Raw genomic sequence first — 18,548 nt, forward strand, 5'->3', positions numbered from 1 at the left:
ACTAACTATTCACTTCAACCGCTTGTCCATTCCATCTGACGCATCTGCGTCGTTTTTGCCATCAGCCAATTCTAGAAATTTCCTCTTCCCTCCCAATCAGTCACACCTCTGAATTTCAGACTGATTTGCTGGAATTAATCTTTTCCAACTAGACTTCTTGGGTATTGTTGGGGATTTGCCCATCTTCATATTGCTATCATTCACCACATCAATCTCCAGGTTATTGCAACCCAGTTCTTATTCCTGAAAACCTTTCAACCAGCTTGCCAATTTCCTTCCGCCTATTGCCTTTCCTTGCGTAACTAGAAAATCTGCATCCATATCAGTATCAGTCGTTCTTTCTCCCAGTAAACCTATGTAAGAAGCTTGAGTATTCACCTTCTCTGCAAAACCATTTAATTTTATACTCTTCTTCCCTGCCAAATTTGATTCAGCTTTCAATGCTACAGAATATGGTGGATCGTTACTGACTTTACTTTTCTCTGCAAGACTTAACATCAAGCATTTATTGAGACTATGCCCCATTCTACCACACCCAAAGCAATAAATTGGTAATTTCTCACACTTAAAGGAAACCCGCGATTTTACCCCATTATCACTTAAAACAAAAACCCTTCTCTTGAGAGGTTTCTGCACATCCAGGTTAACTCTAAGTCTACAAATATCTCCATTAATTTTAGACCTCAGAATACCCTAAAAAGTATTGCCTATAGCATGTATTAAATCCTTCCTATCACAATCTGGTAGACACGCACCAATTTTAATCCGAAACGGTGAATGAATAAGACAAACCTGATCTCTAGCAATCGATTTGGTCAGTCGATCAAATAAAATAATATTCTTACGAAATAACCAAGGTTTTCCTTCCAAGACGGACTCCAAATCTTTTTCATGATAAAAAACAATTGAGAACAGATTTTGCCCTATTAATTGAATCTCAAACTTTTTCTTTGTTTTCCATATGCTTTGCTTCTGTGTCCCAAAACTTTCTGGATTAAAAGATTTTTTTGTTCAGTCGAAGCAGATCAGAGTCGGTTTATCGTTTGGCGTTACCCTTGAACTCTTTACTGATAATTGGATGAGTTCTTCTGCAAGTAAGGATATCTCCTCATTGCTTTCCCTCTTGTCTACACCACCCTCCTCTGTCCTAAGCTGCGGCAGTTACCACTCTCTCTAGGACACTATGGGGAGAACTCTTGGCAAAAATATGTATACTTAAATAACACTAAGATAGATATAACTTAACAAGCAAATGTTTCTAAAATAAAAACAAAATTAATAATGAAATAAGTTTTATACAATATCCAAACAATAACAATAAAATAGTAGCAACATAATAATAAAATGGTAGCAAAATAAAGAGAAAATAAGAAAAAAATAATTTAAAAAAATTAAAAATTTATGTTCTTCAGTGAATTCGGGTCGGGCCCAGGGCCAAAAAATGTCTTACCCGAGCTTTATTTTTTTGTCCAAGCTCATTTTTTGGACCTATATTTTTGTCCAAACCATCCCATATTTCGGACAAGCCTTCTAGTTGGGCCACAATGCTCACCTCTACATATAACAAGTATAATAAATAAAAAAATATAGAGAATAATGAAATAAAAATTTAACAGATAGGTAATGTAGTGTGATGGTAAGAAATTAACTTTATTTACCAATTTAAAGACCTAAAATAACCACATAAAATAAGAAAATTTTTTTAAAGAATGTGAAAAATCTCCGAAAAACAACTCTCAAGAAAGACTATTTTCCATATATATATATATGATATATCATCTTAATAATAGAAGTATAAATTAATGATATAAAAAATTAGACATTGAACTAACAATTCAGTGGCAGAAACTCGAGAAAAGAAAAATGAGCCCGTTATAGTTGGAAGTAAACTTCTTGTAAATGTAATTTTCAATGTATATTCCGGTGAAATTAAAAAAAGAAACTCATAAAGAAAGATAATGTGGAGTGTACCTTGCATTTATCGAACAAGTTACAGGTAACTTAGATGATAATCGACGAGCAATTGAAAAGGGGCCAAAATAAGCTTGACGTCGGGACGTGACGACAATGTCGTAATGAGGAAAGCTGGCATGTCATGACCTCATGATGATTCCTAATATTATACAACGCTTTGGACAACTTAACAGAACTTCTTCTAGTTGAGTTTTGACTTCTTCAGGAATATTTTAATATGATTAAAACTCTAATATTAGCCTATTTAAAGGGCTTTAGTAACCTTGATTTAGACATGCCAATCAATGAGGGTGACAAGATGTAGTTGCATATGAGTTTTTATGAGAATTTTGTGGTAACTATGAAAAGAATTTTGTTTTTGAGTTATGACTTTATTTTTGGGATGTGGGATTATACGCTTAGTACTTTTAGGTTTATTTTCTCCATATTATACTCTTATTTGTTTACTTATTTAGTGAAAAGTGGAAGTTACCTTTACCGATGGTTTTTCCCTTTTTGAGGGTTTTTCACGTGAAATATTTGTGTTCGATCTTTTCCATTTTTACTATCTTGTTGTTTATACGAGTCGATCCCCAATAGATAGCAAACATATGGCATGTTTAGTAGTACTTAAAAAAAGCACTTTTGACTCCAAAAGCTCTTTTGGAAAAAAAGTTGTGTTAAAAAAGCTGCTTTTTGTTGAAATTATTGGCTCAGAAGCACTTCTGAAAGGAGAAGTTAAAACTTTTAGGTTTCATCTCTAAAAGCACTTTTGATGCTTAATTATTTTTTTATCCCTTCAATATCATAGTACTTTCTCCCCTTTTTTTGTTGCTTAATTATAAATGTGTTAAATCATTAATTAAAAATAAAAATATTTTTTAAAATACTAATTATAAATATTTAATGGTTATATTTAAATATTTAAAATATAGTTTATATATTTTAATTAAAATTTATAAATAAAAATATTTAAAATTTATATTTCATATATTAAAACATTAACAACAGGTTATAATAATTTTTTTATATTCTTACTAAAATATAATAATATTAACTAATTTAAATATTATTTAAATGTATATTTGTTACTTGATAATAACATCATTAAAATGAACATTTTATTTCATTAAAATTTTTTTTGATGGTAATACTAAACACTCAAATTTTAACTGAACTTTTCAAAAGTATTTTCCACTACACTTTTCAAAAGCATTGTTAAACTAGCCTATAATGGAATGGGAAACATCTTTAAATCAAGAATGAAATTCTTTTACCAGAAGGTGAAGTATACAAAATAGAAGGGAAAATGCAAAATAGATTTTCTCTACATTCTGACCATTTACGTCCTTAAGAAAGTGATTTTTTACTTTTGGATTTTAACTTTTGATGAAAGGCTGGTTGAATTAGAGAAATTTATATACTGTAAGAGTTGGGAGCTTCCCTTCACACTTACGGAAAATGTAATTACCATTCATTTTCTAATATAATCAACATTTTGTCACCAAAATTTAATTATTGAATTCGCAATTATTTTAATACCTGCAGTGTTTATATATTGTAACATTATATATCAACTTTTGATTTGATTTAATTTTTGTAAATTAGTAACATGATTATGGATATAATATTATTTTATATTTATATATTGCATATATAAATAATTATATTTATTCAATATAAAAATAAATTGATGTATTTATTTCTTTAAAAATTTATGATTAATACAAAATTAAAATTTTAAGTATACATTTAAATCACAATCAGTGTTTCATTATACAATTACACAATAAATTTAAATTTAAAATTTTAAAGGATATTTCTACTATTATTGAACAACCAGTTCAACCTCAAAAGCTCAAGGGTTCCTTTGTAATGTTTATTTTAATTAATTTAAATTAAAAATTCAAAACTCTAACATATATCTAATTAAAATTTTCTCAAAACCTATCTATAACTTTAAAAATGACATATGATGGTTGGCCAGTGAATTTTCTTGAAATCCTAGAAGGAGATGAAAGAAAAATGGGAGGAAGAAAGTATATAAATGAAGTTAAAAGTATTTACTATTTTTGATGTATGTGTTTTTACACAATTGACTAAATTTTAAAAACAAATTTAAATGAGAAGGTTGAATGTTCATCACAACAAAAAACTTTCACCAAATCCTTTGTGGGCTGTATTGGGCTTTCACCAACTCATCACAACAAAACCCAAACAATGAAATGGATATTACATAAGGCGGGTCAGATTCCAACATATGACAATTTCAATGAGAAAGTTCATTAAAGAGATTTCAAGGAAGTAGAAAAGGAAGCCTCTTGGACAACCCATTAATTTAATCTATCCTCCTCCATAGTTTTTTTATTCAAACACAACGTTAGATCGATGGTTTCAAGTCTGTCAGCAATCTAACACCTCCCTCCTCCCCCCCCCCTTCAAACAGAAAAAAAAAGCAACGTTTTTCTCACAGTAGCATTGTTTTCTTTTGCGAGGGTATAATGTAATTTTTATTTGCGGAAACGACGACGCCGTACCTAAATCCATGGAAGTGATTTCAGAGCAAGCAGTTTTCAAGAATTCATGGGAGGAAAGTAGGCTCTTGGCGAAACAGGTATGTAATCAATTCTCGTTTGGGTGTTGATTATGGTTGATTTTGTCGTTCGTCGGTTTGTGTAAAATAAATCTGAAATAAAATTTAATAAACCATAAACTAGGATATGTGAAATCATCAATAATAAATCACGAACAAAATTAGATGTGGAAGTGTACTTGAAATCTACAGATGTTAGAGTTCAAGCTGGCTATGGGATACTAGAAAATTTACCTAATAAATTTTAACCAAATTAAATTACTTTTCATTTGGGTTAACTTACGTATATATATATGGTATTAGTAATTTTGATTCTAATGTTGTTTTCTTGTCAGGATATTACACTGCTTTCCTTGTTGCCATTGATGAAGTGTGTGGAAGAAGTAATCATGTTCCCGTTAAACATACTCAAGGAGGCTCCCATAGGAAAGGTAGTTAGCATGGGAAGAAAGATGAAGGAGATGGTAATGGGATCCTTTTCAAGCTTCATTTCGAACTTCTATAAGAGCAAAACCTTAAAATTTGCTCAAGAAGCTCAGGTGTCGGACACAAAATCAACAAAGCAAGAGAAAAGCAGAGGATGGTACTTCCTTTCTCTCTCTTATTTCCTTTTTTATTGTTTGATATATACATATATAGTATCAGAGATTGCCTGTCTGCTCCACCCTTATAAGATTCTAGTATGATTTGTATGTTTGAGTTTAAAGTTAAGTAGTTAACTAGCTAGGTGAGGAGCATACTGTGTCCTAGCTGCACATAGTCTCTTCCAATTCAACCCGATAAATCACTTTGCTAATATCAAGCTATTGATCTCAATACTTGACAAAACATGAAACAATTAATGGCAGAAATGGGTGTTGCTTGTAAAACTGATTTTGAAGAACTTTTTTCTTTTAACCTTGTAAAAGAAATGTTTTGTTTCATCCAGCTCTTTCTCCTTCCTTTTTTCTTCTCCTGCCAACCATATATGGAAGTCCAAAAGATCTTTGTGTTTATTGGTGTCTTGGATCCCAAAAAAGGCTCTTCAACTCATTTTGATCATATTCTCTCATGCTGCTGATAAAAAACAGTGCCAACTTCTTAAATTTTATTTTCTGTTCAGAGTTTTCTTCGTATACCAATATCAGTAGCATGGACTTTACCTTTTCTCTGTTAATTTTGGCTTTTCCTAATATAATACTGTCATGAGTGAGAGAAAATTTTGAGTAACCTTCGGTCTCCTTGCAATTCACCACTTTGATCTCTTGCAAAGATGGTGAAGATGCAGCAATCCACCGCTTGTGTACATGTAGACACAAAACAACTCATCCGCAAAGATACAAACATCAAGACTGGGGGGCTTTGGTAGGTTGCATTTGTTTGACTAAATCTCCTCATCCTGGGATTCTCCGAGAAGAAATTCATTCATCTCATCTCATCTCATTGTTTTGGGTTCTGCAGCCTTCAAGATGTCTTCAGTAAAACACTTAAGTTATTTTATTTCAACTGTACATTGCTTTACATCTCTTGTAAAACATCGAAAAGATGACACATCCAGTAACCACTAAGATTGCAGTTCAAATGCTTCAAAAGCAAAAAGTAAACACAATGGTGATGAAACAATGTCTAAATAAATATACAAGCCTGAGTCTTGCATTACTTTGTCTGGAGGTGTTATGTTGGCTAATCATTTGGTGAATGTTGTAGGGTTTTCCTTGTGCTGTTTCTGGTGCTCACCACTGGACCAAAAGGTGTCAGATGTGAAGATATTGGTAACCCTCTAGTCCCTGGGAGCACTGCCATGAATTCTTTTCTGGCTAACAAATATCTAAGAGGAGGTGCAAGACATCTAGCTGCTGCAATCGACTACAAGGTTTTGTCACATGGGTACCCTCGATCAAATACCTCAGGGCGTGAGAAAGTGAATCCTTATGAGAGACCACATAACCCTGAGGATCATTATCGTCAAGGTAACACAGGAAAGCACTAGTAGTGACTGTAGTGGCAAATAAACCAATTACAATACATATAATTGTTTATGTTTGGAAACAAATCTTGTGGCCTTAACTTTTGAGCATTGGTGGAAGCGTGACTAGAGGCTAAATATTATTTGATAAAAGCATAACTCCCTGCATCTAGTCCTTCTGAGTATCTGTGGCTGCTTCATTTTAGCTTTATTTTTGAGATGTTCTATTCATTAGTTTTGTTAAAAACAATTATTAACTGCATAAGGCCTTTCTTAAATCGAGTGATTCTTTTTCTTTCTAAAAAGTTTTACAAAAGTAAAACTCCCATATTTCGGTGAATTTATAATTTTTAATTTTCAAGATTCGTAGTTATTAAGGTAGTAATTTATAAGCATCGGCTGAAATGATTTCTTTGGCTTTTTAATGGTGGATCAAAGTTTTTTTTTTTTTAAATTATTAAATATATATATATATATATAAGATGATGAGTTTGTAGGCGATTGACGAGCAAAAAAGACCCCCATATTGCTGCCTTTTATGACTCGGCATTTTGAGATTCATACTTGCTACAAACATATCGTCCAATTTAAGTCGAGCAATACCAAGAGTTCGCTCCCATATCTATTCTGTGACATTAAGTTAAAAAAATGTTTTTTAAAAGACTGATAGATTTAAACCTTATACTATTATTTGGGTCAATAAGAGTGAAAATCGGTGAGAAAGAAAATCAAAACCACAAATAACAACTATAATATGTAGTTATTGTCGCAAAATAAAATAAAATTTTTTTAACCATTTTATTTAGAAGCATGTTACAGGAAGATGTAGGGGTTCTTTTTGGGAGCATATTTTGCAGAAAATAAAATTGAAATTATACAGTATAAACAAAGAAAATGTAAATCATCAAAAACAAAATGGAAAATTGGAATTTAGGTAGATCCAAATTGTACATTGCAAAATAAACTCGTTAGTATTGACTGAAAAAATAAATTGAACGTAAATAAATAATAAAATAATCATTATGCCGTGAAAGAACCATCATCTTAAAAATAAATTCATTTTGATCGTCGTCCTCCAAGATTAACATGGTACCTTTATATTCATACATCTGAATAAAGAAAGTGGAACAACTATTGAAATTGTTATTCTTAAAAAAATTGGACACTTGATCGAAAAATGACTAAAGGAAAGCAAGCAAAGAATGATTTCTCTTTTTGTTGTATAAAATGAGAATGAGGATTTGTTATTTACATTGTTTTTTCCAAAGGGCAAAAAGGATAAAATTCTGTAAGAAGTGAAACGGTAGAAATGTAGGGACAAAACGGTAAAAATATAGGGGCAAAAATGATAAAATTCTGTAAGAAGTGCAACTGAAGGAAAGTGATCAAATTTTTGTTGATCGGTCAAATTCTCTATAAAATTTAAAAATAAACACACATGATACGTATTGTAGATACGTGTTAACATAAATACAAACACAATAAGCAATAACGAGTGTGTTCAACAATTAAAAATAATAACAATCCTATATATTTAAATCCTCTTCAGTGTCTTTTCTCAACCAATGTTTAACTTTGCATTACCAACACATAAAATATATTTATGTAAGATAAATATCTGTACATTGATAATTCAAACTATCTTTCTCCCAATACATACTTTTCTCTTTTAATACAATACTAGAAACCATCTAATATAACATTCTAGTTAACTAGAGGGCAGGCAATGGATGTTTCCCTTCCCTGGGAAATGATTAGATGAGCAGATAGGGCAGGTCAGATTGTTTTAATGTAAAATCAAGGATATCGGCAGCAATGGAACCAGGCAAACCAGCTTCGACCGGAAGCATTTTGGGGAGTACCCTGAGCTTTTGGTTTCACTTCTTCAGCATATTGCTTCGGCTCTTGCTCTTGCTCTTGAACTTGCTGCTGCTGTTGCTTTTCTGACTGTATCTTGAATCCTCGGTTGTTTTGGTAGCTATTTACTGAACTCAGTCTTCCACCATCCGTCCCATTCAACCTGTAATTAATTAACAGCTTAACAAGTTCAGTTCCATGCTTTCCATAAAATAGATGAATCATAATCAAGTGTTGCAAGTATAGTTTCTTACACAGGGAATGCAAAGGAAAGAGTGCTCTCATCAGACCGACCAGACACGCTACTTGTAGGTGAATTATGGGCCTCTGCTGGGAATTTCGGTTCATGGGTTTGGTTTCCACTGCCATATTTGTAGCCATTATCCTGTGCAACTTGTTTGGTTCTGATCCCTGTCGTTGGCATTTCTTTCTTGCCTATATTTTCATCTTCCCTTTCCGCCATGTCATCTAGTTCTTTCAGTGAAGGCAAGACGCCACCTTGGGCAATAATCTGCTCATCCAACTTTGTTAATTCACCAGATTTATACAGCGTAAGGAATTGATCCGTCGAGAAGCTGTTATTCCCAACATGAATGCTGAATAACGATTCGTTTGAAGCATTGCTCCAGTCCGTTGGTGTTGCAGGTTTGCTACTGAAAATGGACGAGGGTATCCGATCTGGTACGTACACTGCTGGAGTTTGTTGTGCATCCATTCCATTACCTGGGGTCTGCTCAGTAGCTGTTGATGATTGGTTGAGTTGGGATTTTTCAAGGTTCTGAGAATAAGAAGATGATGAAGAAGAGGAGGCTGAACTTTCATGCCTTGAAACTTGAATATCTGTTGATTTCATGCGGCTTCCATTACCCATAGCTTCAACTCTATGATAACTTAGTTGGTATATTCAATCTGATCACCTATTTTTGCTTAGAGAAGTGGAAGATGGAAACTTCATGATGAGAGGAAAGAATATAGGGAAAAGTAAGATGAGATCATCAATGGGGGAGGGGGCATAAACAAAAATGATATGTCTAAAGAGTCTGGGGGCGGGGGGGAGTTAATATAAAGCTAACAATGGAAGGCAGAGAGAAGATATCGGGGTCATTGGTTTTAACCAAGTTATTCTGGAGAGTTGTTAGAGCCATTTTCTTCAACAAATCATCAAACCATATTTTTTAAAGTTTTGTTTGGTTAACTTTTCCAGATAAAATGGTTGAAAAACAGTTTCTTCTTCTTCTTTTTTTCTTTTGAGAACAGAATATAAGAGCTCATTTTTTCTTTTGTAAAAAACATCACTTTACTCACTCTCCCATGAAGCACTTGAACATTATGATTAATCAGCTACCAAAAATATGTTATTATTAGAACAATATTTCGCATCCAAAAAGAAGAAAGAGATTACATCCCATAAAAAGCATTCTTTTTGCTTGTAATTTATATTGACATTAACACCATTTCATTTCAGACAAATCCATCTGGTTTTAGCTTGTTCAGTTGTGAGAAAGACCAACATCTTGAACACGCAATTCATGGATCTGCATACATCGAAGAACACAGTAAATAGTTTGAAAAATTAGAATAAAAATATGCAAATGATAAATCAATATAAACTTCATAGATTGAATTAGGATTATAAATTTCTCATCTCAATAACAGATTACAAGATTGAGTTCGAAAATTACCTTAGTTTGATTTATACTAGGTGGTAAGAGTGAACCTCCAGCTTTCCTGTTTCTTGCAAGAAGACCTTTTGTAACAGGCGACATCATAGAATCGGTTGGACTTCTATACCTGAAACCAACCACGAAAAAAGAGAAATTCATGAAACAGATCATAATTTTAAACCAAAATAAAAGATATGTTGGAGTTACTTACCTTTCAGGGAACTTGAATGCCTTGGGGACTTTAAGCCTATCAGGGGTGCATGCCTTTTTCAAATCTTTGCCTGAATCTTCTTGAATATTCTCATCAATTTTCTGGTCCTGGAGTGGTCGGGTTTTCTCCAATATTCCACCATTTTCAGACTCAGATGAACTGTTAAGTGGCTTTTGCACCGCTTGCTCCGCCATTGATACGGGTAGATATTGCTCTGAACTATTGAGATCAATTAAAAAGCCAAAAGAAAAAAAGCCTTAAATTTTAAGTGGGGTTGAAGAAATGGATATATTGAATTGAATTGTGGTGTGAATTTATTTATATTTATAAATGAAATGGAATGTTTGGAGGGATTGTAACGTTCTAATTTTGAGGGCCCCAACTAGCCGTTGAGATTTAAAATAAAGTTTGGAATTTACCATTTCGGCTATTTTAGCCTCATTTGCCCGTATATTATCTTAAATTCTAGATTTATTTATAAATAATTTAGTAAAGGAAAAGAAGAAAATGTTCCCATTCTCTTTTAATTTATATATTAAAAAACCATATCACTAAACCAAAACTCATTTGTGTTGCTATTAATTATTACTAATAAAATCTTAATATGTTTAACGAATTAGGGGTGAAGTCCGAATCTCAGTCAGTTTGTGTTGTGGCTGAGACAAAAAGTGCATTAACATTTCAATTTCTCACTCTACTTTTTCACGACAATGTCGATACTTTAAACACAAATTAACATTTCAATTTCTCACTCTACTTTTTCACGACAATGTCGATACTTTAAACACAAATTTTCACTGCACATTTTTCATCCCAAATCTGATAACAACTTTAGGAATCCATTTTTGGTCAAATTGTCAAGGAAGTGTATCTCAACTTAGCCTTTGGAATTTCACTCAAGACTTTTAGACTAATAGCAGCATAAGTTTTGAAAAATAGAATTATTATGTTTCTCCCCACATGACTTTGACATTTCTCCCAGTAAAAATGGGTCCAAAATCTGACCAGAAATTTTTTTACTCGAACATAGTCCATTTGATATATAAGAAAACAATATTATAAATATGATAAAATAAATTTAATACATATATCTAAAATTTTGAAACAATAAACTCAGACTGACAGGAAAAGGAAAATACAAAATACTGGACTTTATGATAGATAGTTTTCTCTTGTGAGTTGCTTTTGAGAGAATAAAGGGAGATGATGGTCAAACTAGAAATGTTACCATTAAACTTTTGACACACCAAAATGAATGGAGATTTCCATTACCATCAAAAATAAAATTACAGGGTTAAAATTTCATGTTCCATTAACAGCCTCATAACAGAATATGACTATCTAAAGATTTTCCAATTTCACCAAGACACTAACGGAAACTAATAGTCTAGACTAGTGACAAATTACAACCAATATACAACCCAAATTCTATCAGATTTTAAACCTCTAAATGCTGCAATGCAAGTAGTCTCACTGTGATAATTTGGAGTTACTTCACCTTGTCTGCACTCAATAAGTACTTGTCATGTTGCAATCACAAAAGAATCAAAGCAAAACATGGCCTTGATACCCGCTTGACAGAAGCCATCAGAATGAAGAGTCATAAAGCCCAGAATGGTTTTCGAACTGCATCCGCACTCTTCTTATTATTTAGTGATTCATCACTGCTCTCCTCGGAATCATCATCTTCGTCCCCATATGACATTAACTGCATCAAGGTGTCTGAAAAAACCAAACAATGTAGATAAGTACAATAAAGTTCACAATTCAATATATCATTGACTAGATTTTACTTCATATCTAAGTATTCGTCATCACAGGGAAGCAAATTCAGAATCAGAAACCTTTAAAATAGTCAGTTTAGGAATCAATCCTACCAGGGACAGCGTCAAGTTTAGCTTTACTGGTAACTTTGATCTTGTCATGCAATTTCCTAGGTGATGTTGAGGATGTGAACTTGGGTGGAGGCGGTGGAGGCAGCATGGTTTTTGAAGGCGGAGGTGGCGGAGTCTGCATGGTTTTTGGAGGTGGAGGCGGCAAGGATTTTGGTGGTGGTGGTGGCATTCCATTAGATGAAGGATGAATCAGCTTCTTTGGAGCAGGCATATTTGATACATTTTTCACACCTACATCTCCCAATGGCTTGTTTGGATTTAAAGATTCAGATTCCTGAAAAGAATTACACAGAAACAATCCAAGCCTAATTTCTTAATAGAAGTAATATAATAGTTAATGAGAAACATCTGGAAAAAGAAGAATGTTAAGATCTCAAGGGTACAACAGAATCTTTAAAAAGGTCCTGTGTCAGAAGACAAAACGACATCGAATTAGTGAAAGGCCATTATTTAGTTAGTTAATGTGACCCTTGATGTCTTCAGCGAACAGATGCTAGGATCCTATTAGCCAACAAGCCTTGAAATTTTCTTATTCAAAAACTACGGTAGCTTGTGGCAAGATGCAAAAATTTTAAAAAAATGCCAGATGTCATATAGTGTCACTTTTAACAAATAACAGTTGCAGTGCCACAAAATTTAAGGTCAGCTTATGCACTTAATAAATCTATTCATGCATTTTCAGTAGTTATTTCAGCTTCTAAGTTATCCTTAACAAAAATATGCACACCGTATTGACACCAAAGAGCCTTTAAATGAAACTTCAGCTGCACATTCTATAACGCTAGCCATGTAAGACAGGACACTAGAAATGCGAAGTTCATGATAGAAGGCTATATAAACCCATCAAAGAGTAAAAAAACTTGAACGGTCCTTGATCATGGTTTTGAAGCAGAAAAAAACTCATCAAATTGCTCCTCTGAAACTGAAAACCCTGTGAAACATACAAACCAATGGCCCTAACAGAGGTCTGGTATCAGCCTATTAGCTTCTTAGAAGGTCAGAGAAAATACCTGGAAGATAAGTAGAGAAAGTCAGCAGAAAGTATAATCATAAATCCAATACCATAAATGCAAAGTAAGACAGGTAATCACATTAACTTGCAAAGATTTCCCCTTTTATATAATGTTTCTTTCCATATTTAAGAGGGTGAAACTGGAGATAGAGGTGGATGCATAAAAATTAGGGGCACAAGTACCAGCATGATTCAGCAGAATAAAGGATTGCAAATGCATGGCCACACATGCAGACAAACCTGATTGATTTGGGAACTACCAAGCATAGGTCATTCGGGATTGAGATAGTTAAAAGTTAAGTTCAAGAATTAGCAAGATGGAATCATTGTTCTTTACATCCCCCGCCATATGAACTATGGCAGTAGTCAAGATTCAATTTCTACCACATGGAATTACGGACCATAACATGGCCACTGTAACTCAATTACTTGGAAATGCCTCCATTCACAAATATACTTCTGCTTTTCTAAATAAAAAGCTTTCACCCATGGGCTAATAATAAATATTACTTTAAATGAAATATAAAGTTAATTAAAATGCCATTTTCTCTAAGATAAAAGTTTCTCTAACTTTGAAAATGAGTCAAAGCCAGTTCAAACTTATGTATCATCATCCTAATTGCATTAACACTTACCAAGTAGAGATAGGCACTCTAGCATGGGCTAGACTATCTTCCTCACAAGATGGTCTTAAATTACTCATAGTCAACATTCCCTTTTGAGGAATGATAGTCAACATTATATAAAAGCCATTTTTCTTAGTAGACAAACCCAAATTCCAGAGCCGTACCCCCTACCCAAAAATCAGTGAGATTAGAGAGAGGTAATGCTCTTTGGCCTAGGATAATATTATGCATACACTAAACTGCCATGAACCAGAACTTGTACACGGTTAAAAACCAAAATGCCAGAATGGAGTTGGACTTCATCTTTGGCCATTATGGCACTCAAAATATATAAATTTGTATACCTTACAGCTTCGATTGAGAAAGAAACTAGCAGGAAAATTCACAGATACCTGGTTGAGTCTTGCCGATCCCTTTGAACCAACTGGTAACTCCTGGAACTTCCGCCTTTGTGGAGGCCGTCGCTCTTTCTCAGAATGTAAAGTAGAGCTAACACTTGATTTGGTTACTGTACTGGTAGCTGATGTTGTAGGAACAACTGCACTTGCTACAGACGTTGCAGGTACAACAGTAGAGGAGATTGGAGATGATTGTTTAAGAGCTAATGCTACCTGTTGCAATGGTGTTGCTTGGGGGTATATCCCGCCATATCCAATATAGCTTGTCCCTCTGCTCACCAAAGGCTGTGGATAACCAACTGAATGTGCCTGGGTTGGCCCAGAATTAGGCATCCCCACAGCCATCGCTTGAGAATAGCCAGTAGTAACCACAGGGACTGCAACAGGTGGAGCTGGAGTAGCAACTGGCATTGATGCCAAACCAGCAGCTGAACTAGCATTCAGATTGCGTCCTGTTGCGGAACATTCAACTCCAGTCAACAACTGCTGTGGAGGTGGAACTGCACCATAAACCTTACTTGATGAAATCCTAAAATGGATGGAAAGAAACAGGTTACACCAATCCAAAATGACAACAATGAGATTATACAATTACCATCAAACCCCTCAACAAAATAAAAACCTGTTTACCTGGATGCACCAAACTCTACGCTGATAGTGTCCAGAAGATTTTCTGCCAAACGCTTGGCATCATCAAGACTTTTAGGATTGTTACTTGACAAGAATAAGTGCAGTGGTGGTTGTGCTTCTGCAACGACAACAACAAAAGATAGACTATAATAATTTAAAAATAACATTAGCATAAATACTTTGGTTTACCTAAAATTATAAAGAAATAGTAAAAGAAAAAGAGGTTGCATTTTACACTGAATAAAAGTACCTTCACCCTGATGGCTCTCAAGGTTTCCGGAACCACATCCACGTAGCATGACAGTTGCTCCTGTTTCATTCATAATGTGATTTATATACTGGTCCTGCAAGTACAAAACCGAACCACCAGCAACAAAAAAACATGCTCTCCCAATTGCATGGAGATGTCAGAGAGAGCTTCAAACATTAGAATCTCTCATCTTTAACATATTAAACAAAAACTTCAAATAACAACTGAATAAACAGAATACTCAATCAAGTAAATCGCTACAAGACACAAATACCAGATGCATGCACATTAATAAGAGAATAGATGAAGGGTTTGTTCAGGGAAGGTGAGAATTAGTCCACATCCTTGACTCCAGATAGCTGGCTTTCGTTTAATTATGCAAGATTGTCATCTAATTTTAAAATCTAATTGTAGAATAGACGAGCAGCTATAGGTCACAAATACTTATAAGTTGATATAGAAAAAAAACAGGACCATTAACTAGGCATAACAAAACATCATGATAACATATGAGAGCCGTATATAATCCCTTAAAAGGATTAATGAAAATGCAAAATTGAAGTACATAAAAATCTCACATTGGGTCCACGAATACGAGCAGCAACATTCAGTGATGGATCTGCATCGAAGCCCAAATATACACATGTGCTAAATGCCTGAGAAACCAGGTTTGATTAGACATTTATCATTCAATCGATTATCTAAATCTTACAGCTCAACAAATTCAGTTGCAGTTGAAGCATACCTTCACACCATTCATCACAGCTTCCACAAAAGGGGAAGAACCTGCCTGTGAGCTCTGCCCATGTTTTAACAGTTCTTCCACCATGGCAGCTGCACGATCTACAGCTAAAATTCGCTCTGCTGTCTCTTTTAACTGCAGTGATAATTAAACAAGCTTTTAAATCACTTTTCTTTAAATAGACCAACTATTTAGCTTTTTAATTTTTTTTTATGTCAACCACAAGCTGAGACTATAAGAAAGCATACATCCTAAAACTTTCATAAAGACGGAATTTCAAAAAATTTCACTCTATAACCCACAAACGGTCTGTAAAGATCGAAAAATTAGACTTACATGAGCAGCAGCAGATATATGAAGATAAAGAGGCTTTTCGCCATCAGCTGGAGCATTTGGTGGGTGATACTTGCCCCTGCACACCAATCATTTCAAGGAATTAGAAGGAAAAACAAGAAAGAAAAATAATCATCAAAAGCTTCTGATACCCACTTAAAGAAACTTACCTAGTTATCACCACAGCACCAGTGCACCTTTGTATCTGAAAGATGATAAGCTTACTCATCAAAGTTTAACAAAAGAACTATTTCCGCTATTTTAACAACAAACCCTTTTTTCCATATTGCTAAACAAAGAAGAAGTGATTTACCTCTTCCTGTGTCTGGCGCTTCGTGAGCTTGTAGCGAATAGAAGATTCCGCATCATTTATTACAATTTCTCTAGCAATCACTAATTCATCCTGGATTTTAGTCTATAAAATTGTACAAACAAAATGCACAAATAAATTATACAATTAACAAATTTGTAAATATGCAAGTAATAAAAAACATGTACAAAATAAATCATCAAAAAGAAAATAAATAAAAATTCCCTGCATATAACAGTTCTTGGGATACCCTATGACCGAATACAAAAGCCAGCAGTCATTTTGATCAGATGAACTCTCCATATATGAAACAATCCAAGCAGAAATATCAATAAAAATATACTAGTGGCAATTAAGAAGGAAGGGAAGAAACAATTAAAACATGTCCTTACAAATATTTGGTCCATATGCTTGAAATATCACGTAAAAAAAATCACCTAAAGCCAAAAGCTGTTGCAAAGTCAGGTACATTGACTACCCAAATTTATCAATGTTTGAAATATCATTTTAAATACTAATGTTGTCAGCAGTGACGCATTGACATGGCAAAGAAATAATGACATTTTATAATACAAGACATTATTGCCATAATCATAGAAAACAATGAATTTCTTTGTGCAAAACCATATCTACTTTTCGTACTTGATTTTGTTGAGATGCCACTGGAGCAGCATGCTGTTGAAAGACCGGTGTAACAGCTGCACCACTAGCGGCAAGTATATTTGAGAGAAAGGTGCCTGGTACTGGAGCTACACCAGGAAGTGGCATGCCAGCAAGAGTTCCCATGTTGCTAAATGGGACAGCAATTCCAGCTGAAACAAAAGCCTCTGCAGGTTGATCCCACTTTCTCTTCTTCCTGCATAATACCCCAACTAATAAAAGTTGCAACTACCAAAAATGGCATTAATCTGGTATATAAATATCAAACAACTACATATTCCATAGTTTGTTTGAAAACGAGTACTTGTGAGAGTTATGCAAATTGCAAGGATGGATATAGTAAAAATTACTATAAATTTAATGATACATATTTTCACAATCAAAATTCTTGCTCTAAAATGTAATCTTACAAATGAAACTAAACACATTTTCAAAATCAGATTAAAAGGAAACACTTTTCCCTCCCTATAAATGAAAATCACAGCCAGAAAACGTTTCATGTCATAGCAACAACCTAGTGTTAATAGTTTTGATGTAATATTTACCAATTCTTGGTAATTGTTCTTATGCTTGATAATCATCTGACAATAACTCGCTCCGACTGGATTTTTTTTGTTGTTGTTGTTTTTTCGCCTCTGTAATTATCATTAAATTTCTAGCTTGATTATGCAAATGTGTTTAAAAAAATTCAGCTTTTGAGATGATTTATTTCACCTCCAATAAACCAGTTGAATTACTATCAAATTCAACAGATTCTTTTGAGTAATTCCACAAATTAACTCTTTAAATTTAGAAATTAAGAAAATGTGGAAATTTGGGTTTAAGAATAGAAATTAAGGAGAAAAGAAAAAAGAAACTCGATAACTTTGTCGAGGCTGTGAATCACTGTTGGTTACAGCGCGGTCATCCAAAGAAATTAAGTGATGGGGAAATTAGGGTTTAAGGATTGAAATTTACGATAAAACAAAAAGAAATTCGGTACCTTTGTCTAGTCTGTGAAGCATCATTGCTTACAGTCGGATCATCGGAAGAAACCCTAGCGCCACCGTCCTCCGTCATCTCTTTGCAAGAATTTCAGAATTCCAGACAAAAAGAAGGAATTCTAGTTAAAAAAAATCGGATCGGTTTGTTTTTAGGGATCTGATTTCGATTGAAGCGTCAAATTGGGGCTTTCGGCTTTTCTCTCAGATGCAGGTGAAGTTTGGAGATTTCGCGCAAAATCCAAACTGAGGGGGCACGTGAGAGCGGATGTTAATGGCGTGACAATGTCACGTGTAATATCCCATCTATATTTATACCTAAATAATCCATTCTTTTATTTGCTCACTCAACTATTCAAAAAGTTTACATTTTAAGTGATTAAATTGTTAAGTTTTTTAAGTTTTGTCAGCGAGTTTTAAGTTGATTTGATGATTAATATTAGTTATAGAAGAAAAATTTTGTTTAAATTTTGATTCATAGATTCATGA

The 18,548-nt window shown here is 33.8% G+C and overlaps 5 protein-coding genes across 8 annotated transcripts in view; 2 read left to right on the forward strand and 3 right to left on the reverse strand.

Moving 5' to 3' along the window:
• The window catches only part of LOC121203023 (UDP-glycosyltransferase 83A1), a 22,596-nt gene extending 20,090 nt beyond the window's left edge, over positions 1-2,506 (forward strand). Inside the window, exon 2 of one of the 2 annotated variants that reach the window (XM_041080857.1) lies at positions 1,991-2,506. In XM_041080857.1, the coding sequence (XP_040936791.1) occupies positions 1,991-2,043 (53 nt within the window). In that variant the 3' untranslated portion in view covers positions 2,044-2,506. The remainder of the gene's footprint in view (positions 1-1,990) is intronic. The other variant, XM_016852868.2, reaches the window with a different exon arrangement.
• A 1,712-nt stretch (positions 2,507-4,218) lies between these two features.
• LOC107922852 (uncharacterized) lies at positions 4,219-6,796 on the forward strand. The gene is made up of 3 exons (XM_016853050.2): positions 4,219-4,567; positions 4,882-5,129; positions 6,233-6,796. The coding sequence occupies exons 1-3, from the start codon at positions 4,499-4,501 to the stop codon at positions 6,513-6,515; spliced, it is 600 nt and encodes a 199-aa protein (XP_016708539.1). The 5' UTR covers positions 4,219-4,498; the 3' UTR covers positions 6,516-6,796.
• A 1,269-nt stretch (positions 6,797-8,065) lies between these two features.
• LOC107922954 (uncharacterized) lies at positions 8,066-9,219 on the reverse strand. The gene is made up of 2 exons (XM_041080861.1): positions 8,603-9,219; positions 8,066-8,511 (listed from the first exon to the last, which is right to left on the reverse strand). Exons 1-2 carry the CDS (start codon positions 9,217-9,219, stop codon positions 8,289-8,291), a joined length of 840 nt encoding a protein of 279 aa, XP_040936795.1. The 3' UTR covers positions 8,066-8,288.
• Positions 9,220-9,681: 462 nt separating this feature from the next.
• On the reverse strand, positions 9,682-10,523 carry LOC107922955 (uncharacterized). The gene is made up of 3 exons (XM_016853158.2): positions 10,224-10,523; positions 10,031-10,139; positions 9,682-9,883 (listed from the first exon to the last, which is right to left on the reverse strand). The coding sequence occupies exons 1-3, from the start codon at positions 10,415-10,417 to the stop codon at positions 9,839-9,841; spliced, it is 348 nt and encodes a 115-aa protein (XP_016708647.1). The 5' UTR covers positions 10,418-10,523; the 3' UTR covers positions 9,682-9,838.
• Positions 10,524-11,459: 936 nt separating this feature from the next.
• LOC107923951 (protein RIK) lies at positions 11,460-18,346 on the reverse strand. 3 transcript variants are annotated; one of them, XM_016854171.2, is made up of 12 exons: positions 18,062-18,346; positions 17,062-17,275; positions 16,423-16,524; positions 16,280-16,314; positions 16,113-16,188; positions 15,780-15,911; positions 15,613-15,690; positions 15,035-15,128; positions 14,785-14,902; positions 14,149-14,683; positions 12,101-12,392; positions 11,460-11,945 (listed from the first exon to the last, which is right to left on the reverse strand). In XM_016854171.2, exons 1-12 carry the CDS (start codon positions 18,136-18,138, stop codon positions 11,824-11,826), a joined length of 1,875 nt encoding a protein of 624 aa, XP_016709660.1. In that variant the 5' UTR covers positions 18,139-18,346; the 3' UTR covers positions 11,460-11,823. The 3 variants fall into 3 exon arrangements, with proteins under 3 accessions (XP_016709660.1, XP_016709661.1, XP_040936794.1); XM_016854172.2 differs by lacking the exons at positions 17,062-17,275; positions 18,062-18,346 and adding an exon at positions 16,812-16,864; XM_041080860.1 differs by lacking the exon at positions 11,460-11,945 and having other exon boundaries at positions 12,167-13,128; positions 18,062-18,337.
• Between the last annotated feature and the right edge of the window lie 202 nt (positions 18,347-18,548).

This window comes from Gossypium hirsutum, chromosome A11 (genome assembly GCF_007990345.1).
Source record: "Gossypium hirsutum isolate 1008001.06 chromosome A11, Gossypium_hirsutum_v2.1, whole genome shotgun sequence".
NCBI classification, from domain to species: Eukaryota; Viridiplantae; Streptophyta; class Magnoliopsida; order Malvales; family Malvaceae; genus Gossypium; species Gossypium hirsutum.